The sequence below is a fragment of the Gopherus flavomarginatus genome, chromosome 8, assembly GCF_025201925.1.
Source record: "Gopherus flavomarginatus isolate rGopFla2 chromosome 8, rGopFla2.mat.asm, whole genome shotgun sequence".
NCBI lineage: Eukaryota > Metazoa > Chordata > Testudines > Testudinidae > Gopherus > Gopherus flavomarginatus.
In genome coordinates this window covers 66,786,237-66,799,196 of record NC_066624.1, presented here as the reverse complement: position 1 = coordinate 66,799,196, position 12,960 = coordinate 66,786,237, and the positions used below count along the sequence as shown (strand labels likewise).

Below are 12,960 nucleotides of genomic sequence, written 5' to 3'. Positions count from 1 at the left end.
TTTCAAAGAACAGGCTAAAGCAATGGGCAGCAGTAGAGTGACCAGACAGGATATGTGAAAAATCAGGACAGGAGGTGGGGGGTAGTAGGTGCCTATATAAGATAAAGTCCCAAATATCGGGGCTGTCCCTATAAAATCAGGACATCTGGTCACCCTAGACAGCAGCAGGGAAGGGTTGCCCTTGAGCTGATTAAGATAAATTTTGCGTAGCTTAGCCTTTCTGCTAAAACTGCCAACAAGGATGTCAATTGTAATGTGGATGTTAGGAAATGAACTGTGATCATACTTTACTAACAACCAGCCATTAGAAGGGAATACTTTGTCACTAATGACCTGCACCAGCTTTAAAATACTAGCTAATGGCTGATATAAGAAATAATAAATTCACTAGAAAACTAGTGACTAGGTATCAACTATATGCAAAAGGAACTGTGCTCAGAGAATAATTTGTCTTTTGCTCACCCCCTGGTGTCAAGTATTGCAATATACAGAGAATTCAGCTAGAAATCTTGGGAAAATGGAAAAATCTTGGAAAACTTCAGTATATTCTCAGCAGGGTGCACCAGTGATGGTACAACAACTTTAACTCCATATTTCACTTGTTGAGGGGATAAGTATGACCTACCTTTATCATTATTGTATTTTAAAAAAATAATAATTTACATTTAGTCTTTAACTCTGCTGAATTTACAAGAAATACACACGTCTCCATAAACAAGCTTAATATCTATATACACATGCAGTAACACTTTAAAGATTCTAAACCAGAACAGTTTTTTAAAGAAATTATATAAGTTCATACCTAAATATGTCCTGTGTGTCTAGATCAATGTGCAGTCCATTAATGAACAAGGCGGAATCACCAGATTGTAATCCTAATGTTCCTTTGAAGTACTAAAGGGAAGTGTAACAAAGTCATTAGACAAAGGCTACAAACTAAGTAAAAATCAATGTTAAACATAAAAAAACATACATAGCATTGATTCTGTAGTGTTTCAAATCTATTAATGTCCCTGCATTTATATATTAACTCCACTAAATTCACCATATTAGTTCTCCGTAGCAGCTTTTGGGTACGTCTACACTATGGGATTATTCCGATTTTACAGAAAATGGTTTTTGGAAACAGACTGTATAAAGTTGAGTGCACGCAGCCACACTAAGCACATTAATTCGGCGGTGTGCGTCCATATACCGAGGCTAGCGCCGATTTCCGGAGCATTGCACTGTGGGTAGCTATCCCATAGTTCCCGCAGTATCCCCCACCCATTGCAATTCTGGGTTGCATGATGAGGCAGAAACAGTATCGCAGGTGATTCTGGGTAAATGTCATCACTCAATCCTCCCTCCATGAAAGCAACAGCAGACAATCATTTCGCGCCCTTTTCCCTGGATTGCCCGGGCAGACACCATAGCACGGCAACCATGGAACCCGTTCAGCCTTTTTTCACTGTCACCGTATGTCTACTGGATGTTGCTAACAGATGCGGTACTGCAGCACTACACAGCAGCATCCCCTTGCCTTTTGCAAGTTAGCAAAGACGGTTACCAGCCATACTGTACCGTCTGCTGCTTTGCAAGTTGACAATGACAGTTACCAGTTATACTGTACCGACTGCTGCTATCATGGGTGCTCCTGGCCGGCCTCGGTGAGGTCGGCCGGGCGTGCATGGACAAAAATGGGAACGTACCCTCCTTTAAGTTTTGTCTAAAGGGAGAGTCAGTCCTGCCTAGAATATCAGGCAAGCCTACTAAAGAACCAGAGGGGCAAACGGCTGCTTCAGGTCAGATCCCCAGACATCCCACAGACATGACATGCACGCCATTCTAAGGGATGCCCCTGCAACAACGCCACTCGTTGCTTCCCTCCTCTCCCACCCAGCCCTCCTGGGCTACCGTGGCAGTTATCTCCCCATTTGTGTGATGAAGTTATAAAGAACACATGAATTTGAAACAACACTGACTTTATTGCCTCTGCAAGCAGAGATCAAAGGGGGGAGGGGAGGGCAGCCTCTAGCTGCTATGATATTCCAGGCAGGACTGAATCTCCATTAGACAAAGCTTGAAGAAGGCGATGACATATACCCTGAACCATCCGTGACAATGTTTTTGACCCTTCAGGCTTTGGGAACTCAGCCAAGAATTCAAACGGTTTTCGGAGACTGCGGGAACTGTGGGATAGCTACAGTTGTCAGTCGCCCCTCCCTCCGTGAGCATCCATTTCATTCTTTGGCTTTCTGGTGCGCTTGTCTCAGCTCCTTAAGTTTCAGCACTGTGTTGAGTCCCTATTGTGGCCTCTGTCCATCATAGCCTTGGAGATTTTTTTCAGATGTTTTGGCATTTCGTCTATTGGAACGGAGATCTGATAGAACAGATTCATCTCCCCATACAGAGATCAAATTCAGTGTCTCCCGTATGGTCCATGCTGGAGCTCTTTTTTGATTTTGGGACTGCATGGTCACCTGTGCTGATCAGAGCTCCATGCTGGACAAACAGAAAATGAAATTCAAAAGTTTGCGGGGCTTTTTCTGTCCACCCGGCCAGTGCATCCAAGTTCAGATTGCTGTCCAGAGCAGTCACAATGGTGCACTGTGGGATAGGCCCCGGAGGCCAATACCATCGAATTGCAGCCACACTAACCCTAATTTGAAATAGCAATACCGATTTCAGGGCTACTCCCCTCGTCGGGGAGGAGTACAGATATCGATATTATGAGCCCTTTATATTGAAATAAAGGGTTTCTTTGTGTGGATGGGTGCAGCGTTAATTCGGTTTAACGCTGCTAAATTTGATATAAATGTGTAGTGTAGACCAGGCCTAAGGGTGAGCTTGAAGACAGCATACATGGTTTAAGTTAAAACAATCAACTACTCATAGCTTGGAGGAGAAATAGTTATGGGAGAACACGACAGCCACTGACAAGTATTTGATAGGTCAGAATGTGTTATGTAAAAGGGTAAACAACACTTCCTCATTCACTCCATCATATCCCCATTTAGTTGTCTCTTCTTAAATGAAAGATGGTCTTAATCTATCCTCATATGAAAGCTGTTCCACACCCCTAATCATTTTGTTGCCCTTTTCTGCCCTTTTTTCAATTCTAATATATCTTTTTGAGATGGGGCAACCAGAACTGCATATAGTATTCAAGATGTGGGCATGCCAGGGATTTATATGGTAGCATTATGATATTTTCTGTCTTTTTATCTATTCCTTTCCTAAATGATTCCTAACATTGTTTGCTTTTTTGACTGGTGGTGCACATTGAGCTGATGTTTTCAGAGAGCTATCCACAATGACACCAAGATCTTTCTTGAGTGGTAACAGCTAGTTTAGACCCCATCATTTTGTATGTATAGCTGGGTTTATGTATTCCAATGTGCACTACTTTGCATTTATCAACACTGAATTTCATCTGCCATTTTGTAACTCTTTGCAATCAGCTGTGAACTTTACTATCTTGAGTAAGTTCGTATTGTCTGCAAACTTTGCCACCTCCTTTTCCAGATCATTTATGAATATGGCGAAAAACACTAGCCCCAGTACAAATCCTTGGGGAACCCTGCTATTTAGCTCTTTCCACTGTGAAAACTGACCATTTATTCCTACACTTTGTTTCCTTTTTTTTTTAAACCATTACAAATCTCTGAGAGGACTTTCCCTCTTATCCCAGGACTGCTTACTTTGCTTAAAAGCCTTTGGTGAGGAACCTTGTGAAAGGCCTTCTGAAAGTCCACGTACACTATATCCACTGGTTCACACTTGTCCACATGCTAGTTGATTCCTTAAAAAATTCTAATGGATTGGTGAGGCATGATTTCCCTTTACAAAAGCTGTGTTGACTCTTCCCCAACATATCACATTCATTTATGTATCTGATAATTCTGTTCTTTACTAAAGTTTCAACTAATTTGCCTGGTACTGAAATTAGACTTACCAGGCTATAACTGTCAGAATCACCTCTGGAGACTTTTTTAAAAATTGGCATCTCATTAGCTATCCTCCAGTCATCTGATATAAAGGCTGATTTAAGTGGTTACATACCATAATGGGAATATGCAGAAGGCTTAAGTAAGCTTCCTGGCAACTCTGTACTGCCAGAGTGGCTCAAAGCAGCTGGAATGTACTGAGTAACTGGGTCTATAAATCTGAGCAGTTGCTGCTCATATTTTAATGCTAGAAATAGCCATCTACAAGCCTGTATTCTTCCTACAAACATGGAGCTAGCATGAAATTCATATCTTACACAGAAAGATACTATCGCTTTGTTTTTATTTGATTACTGCTTCAAACCTGTGTCTTCTACTCTATCTGAACAGTCATAACGGGTACATTTTCAGTGTATTGTACAACTCCTGCCACTGTTAATTGGTGTGGTTTGCCTAATTCCCAATGCACTGCATCAGAGCTACTTAACTATTATTTTCTTACATCAAACACTGGGACACTGGAGCCTATTTAGAAGTGCAGATGACAAAACACATACACAAGACCATACACTGGTATTAAACTACTGGCAAATGAACAAAAACTACAAACTCCTGTTCAGCCTCAAAATAATCATATCAATAATCAAGCAATCATTTACTGCACTGAGGCCCACAATCTCCTTCTCCGCTCAGTAACGAAAGTGTAAGTCAAGAGTTTCACAGGCACAGAAAGTGCTTCTGCATAAATGAGATCAGGAGGTACTTCCCTATCCAGAAATGATGTTCCTAATTGTCAGTTCAACCTGGGGATTTGACAATCAGGCAGAGTCCTTGTTGCCTTTTATATCATTTCCCAACAAAGCTCTATTAAAGGCTCCCTATTTTCTACTCTCTAAATCCTATCTTTCCTAAAGGCCACACTTCCCCAACAACTCAAACAGCTTTTGAATATAATCCAGAAATATGCCTAAGTAATTTTTGTATCTAAACTTCTGATGGCTTGTCTTCAATTGTTCTTTACATCTTGGGAGAAACCCAGATGGATTACCAAAACATACAAAGCCAGAAACTCAGCCTCAACTTCCATTCAAATGAGACCTACTTCCTTAAAAAAAATCTCACAATTAACCAGGATGACTTATTGACCAAGGGCACTGACAAGAGGATACAGAGCTTTCCCCTGCTGTCACTTTGGTCAAATCCAATTCAGGTCAATGGTGACTGAAAGCAGTATATGTGTTCAAGGGTCTACATGAGTTAATTAGTTAATTGTTTCAGTCCTGTCCCTAGTGGACAAACAATCACCACAAAAGTCACTACCAAAATTGACACTTGTTGGCAGTCTTAGTAGAGAGGCTAAGGACTGAAGTGGCGTGGAGACCAAGTTACCACTGCTCCTGTGGATGTAATCCCTTTGAGACACTTCACCGGAGAATGGTTGTGCTATATCAATTCCAGGAATGAAAAGAGCATTTCTTTCTACAGAGCTGTCAACTCAGCATCTCCATCAAACTTAAATTAATTTTACAAAGACAAACAAGTACAGTTAGAAGATCTTCTGAGTTCAGATTATTGTATTCTTAAATCACGGACTTAATATCCTTAATGTACATGAGGATTAAATGACAAGCATTAACATGCAGACACTCTTCACCATTGGGAACACCTCTTATGGATCTGTGTAGAAAAGAGCCTGATACCATCATTGGACATCCCACAGTCTTGTTCTCTCTTTATTTTAAGGCATCCTGGCCAAATATTTTCATACATGGGTGAGCAAAGTTAGGCTTCTTCATTCATATTTGAAATGCCAGACACTTTTATTCTGTACCCTAATATAGATTTAGGAACCTATGTACTCAAATACAAAAATTTTGGCTTCTACTTCCCAGCACCAAAAAATAAAAAGTTGACATTTTTTAAAGGTTGTTTCAAAGCTTAAAGCTATATGAAGTGTATGAATGTACTGAATAATTTTCTATAAGCATTACCTTTTGGTTTTCTTCAATTTCTGTCCTGAGTTCCGAGGAAACAACTGTTTTCGTTATTGCTCTAAGGAAACAAAACATCACATGTGATGGATGCTGCCAGTCCTCTTTCCCACATCCCTCGTCTTGTGACCCCACTTTGCATTCTTTGTCTGAAATATATCTGTAAGCTCCTCAGGGCAGGAATCTGGTATTATCTGCAACAGGAAGCACTTAACACATATTTGGGCACCATTAAAATAGTAATAAGACGACAGACCAAGTAACAGCTTTCAGAACTCACTCTTCTGTCCAATGCTATCCTGACACCCTTACCCCAGGCAGCAACTACCACTTAAAAGACTAAACTCCAACTCTGGAATGTACCAAGCCTTAAATTCAACACAGGAAGTCATAGTAAAGTGAGTGCTACCACCATTTCTCTACTCCAGCATTTTAAATTTTAATTGGTGAATAGGGACCTTCTCTAGTATAAACTCATTTGTACACAAGAAGAACTTGTAAGAGGCAATTAAGGATTATTTTAGCGTAACAACTTTAAGCTTCATAGTGTGGTAATTAAGAGTCAGAACACTGCACACCTGATCCTTGCCAGAAAGCCATAGGTGCTGGAACTAGGGGTGTAGGTGGGGGGGGAGGGTGTGGTACAGCACCCCCTGGCATGAAGTAGTTTCCATCACATACAAGGTTTACAGTTTGGTTCAATGTCTCTCAGCACCCCCACTATAAAAATTGTTCTGGCTCCCCTGCTTTCAGCAGAACAGCAAAGATTTCATCAACGGAATCCAAGAACCTGTGAAACTTTTCATATTAAAAACACAGACTCAAAACAATGGTGGAGTGAGCCAACATTTAATGGCTAAGCTAAAAGGGAGTTCATGAAAGTCAATACAAAGCTAAGGATATATAGCAGATGTGTACATGTACGTAATTGTACGTCTGAAAATCTCCCTTTCTGACATGGTTTGGATTTTGCTAGTTCTCAGATTGTTATCTCTTTAGTATCTACCTCTATGTCAGTACAGGTACCAACATGATGAAGCCCCAATTCTGATCAAAGTTTATGAGCACTACCATAACACAAATATTAGATTACATACAAAAAGCTATATTAAAAGAATGTTAAAATTGAAAAGTCAAATACTCAAAAGTTGGGAAATGTAACTTTAATTCAGCCTCCTTGTGAGTATGCAATAGTCTTGACCAACATTATATGGGAAGCCTGTGACAGGGCCAGGAATAGAATCCAGTTCTCTGGGATCCCAATCCAATGCCTTAAACATAAAAGAACATAAATTCCCTTCTTGCAGCCCTCTGCCTCATTCCTTGCCCATTCTGTGAATGGAACAAATAGCATATGAGAATATAATCAAGTCTGCACCATGTGCATACAGGGAGACTGAATTAAGACATACCTCTACCTCAGGAGCCAAAATATGTGCTGGGGGGAGGAGAAGAGGGTATGAGACTTTGTTCAGTAATACTTGCTGTGAAGTGCACAACATTATTAACACCAGACAATGGAAGAGACAAGACTAGAACACATGGCCTCCTTATGGTGCCCAGCATACCTCCCACTACATCAAAGGGGCAGCAATAGCTGCTGTATCATTCCTGCCATCCAAATCAGAAAAGTTTTCAAAATAAATCCTTCTCCAAATTAGCCAGGGAAACCAAGCTAGCAACCTTGTTTAAACACATTTCCAATCACAGCCATGGATGTTGTCTGTCTCCAGATTTTCACGGAATTGTATAATTGACAAGAACTGAGCAAACACCCATCCTCTGACACCATGTGTGCCTCCTTAACCACCCTCCCAATTACCAAGGCACCTCTCCTGGACCATAATGCGAATTGGTGTAAAAAAATAAATCGAATGTGCATTTGAGGATCACAAGTGAGATCACAATATGAAAAAGGCTTGTAGAGCACAGAAATCATGCAGGTAACAGTGTTAGCGTTCCAGTGATTAACTCCAGCTTCGACTGAAGGACAACTTCGTACACTCATCTAACTTCATGCTAAAGATCTTTACTAGGGACATGCTCTCACATGAAAGACTTGTACTTGTTTACTTTCAGCTACAGTGAGCCTCAAGAAACATTTAACAGGCCTACTTCAGCTTTAATCATGTTGAAGAGAGGAGAAAATATGGTTAGGAAAGTTGTTATATTCTGCACTGAATTACCTGGCCTTTGTAGGAAAGTTCTGACTGAGGTCTTTCATGACCATCAAAGCATCCACAGTGGGAGCAGCCAGGATGCGAGCAGCGGTTTGAAAACTTAGATCTAAAAATGAGAACAGTTAAGTCAAGGATCGTAAACTAAACATAGTAATGCATTTAGTGGAAAACCAACTTAATTCATACAATTTGTCATCTTCACGTCACACAAGGACTTGGGATACAAACATTTCAGAGGATGATCTGTTGCATGTGGAAATCCTGAAAGCTTAAATTTTCTGTCTGTCCCTATTAGGTGCTCACCTTGGTCTTCTTTTTGATCTATAGCCTTTAGTAGCCAACCTTGTGTAAATGGTTTCCTGAAACTGAAAGCCTGTATTGTCTCTGCAGACAGCGCCAAGAATTCTAGTTCACCACAGATATGAGGAGCCTTGGCTGGCTCTGGCTAAATAAATCTACTTTGGGGTCTAGGTGCTTGCTTCATGGATATAGGACCCCTACAAAAAGGCCTTACAATGACATGATTTAAGTAGATATTTAATTGAATATTTCTCATTATCATTTTGCTGTAACTTTCTGAAATAGTTCATGATTTCAGTTCTTCTCCAGGAGCATTGGTAGAGCAGGTTCTGTGCAACTAGAATATTGTATGTGCAATAGCCATAACTATTTCTTTTTCAGGGGCTGTCAGCATCCCTCTCACAGGGCTGTTTAACAAACTACAACTATTCTTCGGACTGAAACACAGAGCAGAATATGGAAAGCTTTTGAAATATGGATCGAACAAGGGAGGGAAAATGAAAAGTTCACTCGATGTCTTTTGCAGGAACTCTAAATTAGTTTATATTTTGCGGCAGCAGAAGGAAGGAAAAATGGTGACTATAAAGAAAAAAAACTGAGTTGAAAAGCCCGGGAAACATTTATGCTACAATAACAAGGTGTTTGCATTTGGCTGCATTGGTGGTATTTTTATTTATTTTTCTCTTTTTTAAACTTAAAACTATTGACTTGGTAACTTTTACAATATGACAGCACCATAAATATACAGGATTTCTGCTGACCACAACGAAAATTGAGAGCAGTGCTAAGAAATTTGCAGGATTGGAGTCCTACATTCACTCCTTCCTATGAGTTATCTATATTCCTCCATAGAAAAGAGACTATAATGGGAATTGAGGGTACTTCATTCACATCACATAGGAATGAGCCCTTAGGCCCCAATCCTGCAAACACTATGGACATACTTAATTCTACCTATGGGAGTAGTCCCATTGTAGACAGTAGGATTACTTACATTAGTAAAGTTAAATAAATGCCTAAGCAGTGGCAGCATCAGGGCCTTCAAGGGTCAAGTTGTCCAAGGTGAAGGCAAAGAAACATAGGTGCTGGAACTAGAGGTGCTGCCATACCCTCTGGCTTGAAAGGGTTTCCATCATATACAGGGTTTACAGTTTGGCTCTCAGCACCCCTACTATAAAAATTGTTCCAGCACCCCTGCCTCAGGATCAACATCATCTTGAGTTTAGTCCTTCAGTGGCTTGGAGAAAACAGAACCTTCTGAGGTAGGTTGGGGCCATGACAAAACATATCATTCAATTTTTCTCACTTTCTTTTCTATACTTTGCAGGTACTATAAGCTGGCACCCTACACTTCCAGAAGATATGCCAGGGTGCTGAACATCAAGAGTGTTTGAGTACCAATAATGTAGTCATTGTGTAGAAGGAAAACTTTATGGATCCCTTAGTTCAGTGGTCTCCAACCTCTTCTGGGTGGCGAGCTCCGGACGACGACCCACCGAGGACCATGGCTGGCGGACAAGCATCCGCTGAAATGCCGCCGAGAAGCAGCAACGTCAAGAGGCATCGGTGCCGAAATGCCCTGGAAAATCAGCGGCATTTCGGCAGTGACACCTCTTGGCGACGCCGCTTTTCAGTGGCATTTCGGCGGACGCTTGTCTGCCAGCCAGTACACAGGCGCACATAGATGCCCTGGCGGGCACCATGCTGCCCGCAGACACCACGTTTGGGACCACTGCCTTAGTTGGTATGGAAACTTACTAAAACTATTTCTATTACTACTTCTCAAGAAGGTTTAGATTGAAAGCTACTGGACATTCTAGGAATTTAGTTAAGGTCTCCCTTGAGAATACCCTCCTATAAGCAAATATCACTTTCACGGAGAGACCATGCAAGGGACATATTTTTACCTAAATTTAATTTCAGTACAACTAGGAAGAAGCTTTTCCACATATAAAATTACCTTGTAACTGCCATACTTTTAAAGGTGCCATTTCATTGGTACTTTCAATAAGATGCTTTCTAAGTTCCTTCAGTTCTTCCTTCAAGTCAGGATGCAACTGCCTGAAAGAAAAAAAAACAGACCTTCCTTAGTGCCAGATCAGCGAAACTGTAGTTAATCCAAAGAAATTAGCACACCAAAAATGTCTGCATCTGCTATTACACATAGTTTCTGCTCTCTTATGGCCTTTAGGCTATTTAAATGCATTGCTAAAATTCTTCAACTCTAACTGCCTACCTAGGTTTGGGGTTTATTTAGTTATTTTTGCAAAAACAAAGAAAGTAGGTTTTACCATGCTACAACAGATTTTTACCAAAAGAATGTCTTACCTTAGCTTTCCAAAGAGAAATCCTTGCACTTCATCAATAGGGTCATTTTCACCTATCATTGTAGCATTCACCTCCGTACCTATAAATACAAAGCAACGCTACTATTATAGCACTATTCAGACGGTAGTTTCTTACATATATTCTTTGGTTAGTTTTACATAACAGGAGTAAAAAGTGATGATGAATACTTACTTTGAGCTCTACAAATGAGTGATGTGTACTTTACAAAAAGTGGCTAAACAGTGTCATCTCCATATTTTACAGATGGGGCAAACGTGGACAACTGAGGAGTGACAGCCCATGGTCATATGGCAAGTCACTGTGAAAACTGGAAATAGAAGCCAGTTCTTGTGACACCCAGCCCCATGATCAGTTCACTGGACCACAACTGCCATGCCTATCTAGCAAACATTAAAAAATTAAACCAGCTAAAACCAGGATGCTGTATTTGCCACCAAATACAAGAAACAGAGGTGCAGAAGTGAATCTGAAAATTATACTCCTCTTCCCAAGGGATGTTAAGAACTCCAACGGAGAGCACAGCCTTTGTGTTAACTGTAGAGATGACTCAGCAATAGTAGGAAGAAAAGAGGCGTTGGATCAGAAAAGGAAAAATAGAGGAATAGTGGAATTCACTAGGGTATGAAGATTTTTCAGTGTAACATAGATATGTCAATGTTACAAAATACTCTATTATTTATTATTAATGAAAAATAATGTGTATATATTGACTAACACAAAAGGATCTTCCCATCGACTCACTTTTATCCAGAATGAGGGCGTTTTCTTACAAAGAAAGAAAGAAAGAAAGAAAGAAAGAAAGAAAGAAAGAAAGAAAGAAAGAAAGAAAGAAAGAAAGAAAGAAAGAGAGTTTCCCTCCTGTGTGGTTGTGAAAACAACTTCTATTCCATAAACCAATACACAAAGTCTTGCTGAAGTTGTAATGATACATTAATGAAATAACTCACACACTAATGCAACAAGAATAAAAGCTTCCTAAATTGAAATTAATCAGATGCTCCAATATGCGAATTATTCTCAAAATGATAATTTACGAGAAATTTAGGCTAACAAAAGGCATTTGAATAAAGTCTCAATCTCGAATAATGTGAGGGATAATTTTTGTACATTGCAAAGCATTTTACTGTAAGAGTCTCACAGAGAATATTGACAAAGTAAAGAGTAACGAACACCAGAGTTACCAACTGACCCGTCAACCACATACTTCATTTGGAACCAAAAGTACACAATCAGGCAGCAGCAGAGACCAAACAAAAGAAGATGACGGTGGGAGTATGGCAAATATAGTAGAGTCCTGTGTTAAATGTAAACTACTCAAAAAGTAAAGGGGAAGCTTAAAAGAAGATTTGACAAGGTAGGGAAACTGATTCTGTGTTTATTTCATTTAAATTAAGCTGGCTAAAAGCAGCATTTTTCTTCTGCATAGTGAAGTTTTAAAGTTTTATTATGTCAATGTTCAGTTGTAAACATTTGAAAGAACAACCATAATGTTTTGTTCACAGTTATGAACATTTCAGAGTTAAGAACAACCTCCATTCTTGAGGTGTTCGTTAAGACTATGGTTCTACTGTATTTAGAAAAAGGTCACCCTGCAAACTCTAAAACATTTTGCATGAAGTGTAAGTTTTGTTCTACTCAATAATGATCTACATTTACTTTGGATGAAAGGAAATGTATTTAAATACACTATGGGTACGTCTACACTACGGGATTATTCCGATTTTACATAAACCTGTTTTATAAAACAGATTGTATAAAGTCGAGTGCACGCGGCCACACTAAGCACATTAATTCGGCGGTGTGCGTCCATGCTCCGAGGCGAGCGTAGATTTCCGGAGCGTTGCACTGTGGATAGCTATCCATAGCTATCCCATAGTTCCCGCAGTCTCCCTCGCCCCTTAGAATTCTGGGTTGAGAGCCCAGTGGCTGATGGGGCAAAAATCATTGTCGCGGGTGGTTCTGGGTAAATGTCGTCAGTCATTCCTTCCTCCGGGAAAGCAATGGCAGACAATCATTTTGTGCCCTTTTTCCCTGGATTGCCCTGGCAGACGCCATAGCACGGCAACCATGGAGCCTGTTCACCATTTTTTTTTTTTTTTACAGTCACCATATGTGTACTGGATGCCACTGAAAGAGGCGATACTCCAGCGCTACACAGCAGCATTCATTTGCTTCTGCATGAAAGCAGAGATGGTTACCAATCGTTCTGTA

At 40.3% G+C, this 12,960-nt stretch overlaps 1 protein-coding gene across 3 annotated transcripts in view; it reads right to left on the bottom strand.

Annotated features, from left to right (window-relative positions):
* UGGT1 (UDP-glucose glycoprotein glucosyltransferase 1) overlaps positions 1–12,960 on the bottom strand; it is an 88,530-nt gene that overhangs the window by 56,715 nt on the left and 18,855 nt on the right. For all 3 annotated transcript variants that reach the window (XM_050963983.1, XM_050963981.1, XM_050963982.1), the window contains exons 8-12: positions 10,729–10,807; positions 10,361–10,461; positions 8,107–8,206; positions 5,921–5,981; positions 803–894 (exon numbers count right to left, since the gene is read on the bottom strand). In XM_050963983.1, coding sequence (XP_050819940.1) covers positions 803–894; positions 5,921–5,981; positions 8,107–8,206; positions 10,361–10,461; positions 10,729–10,807 — 433 coding nt within the window. The remainder of the gene's footprint in view (positions 1–802; positions 895–5,920; positions 5,982–8,106; positions 8,207–10,360; positions 10,462–10,728; positions 10,808–12,960) is intronic.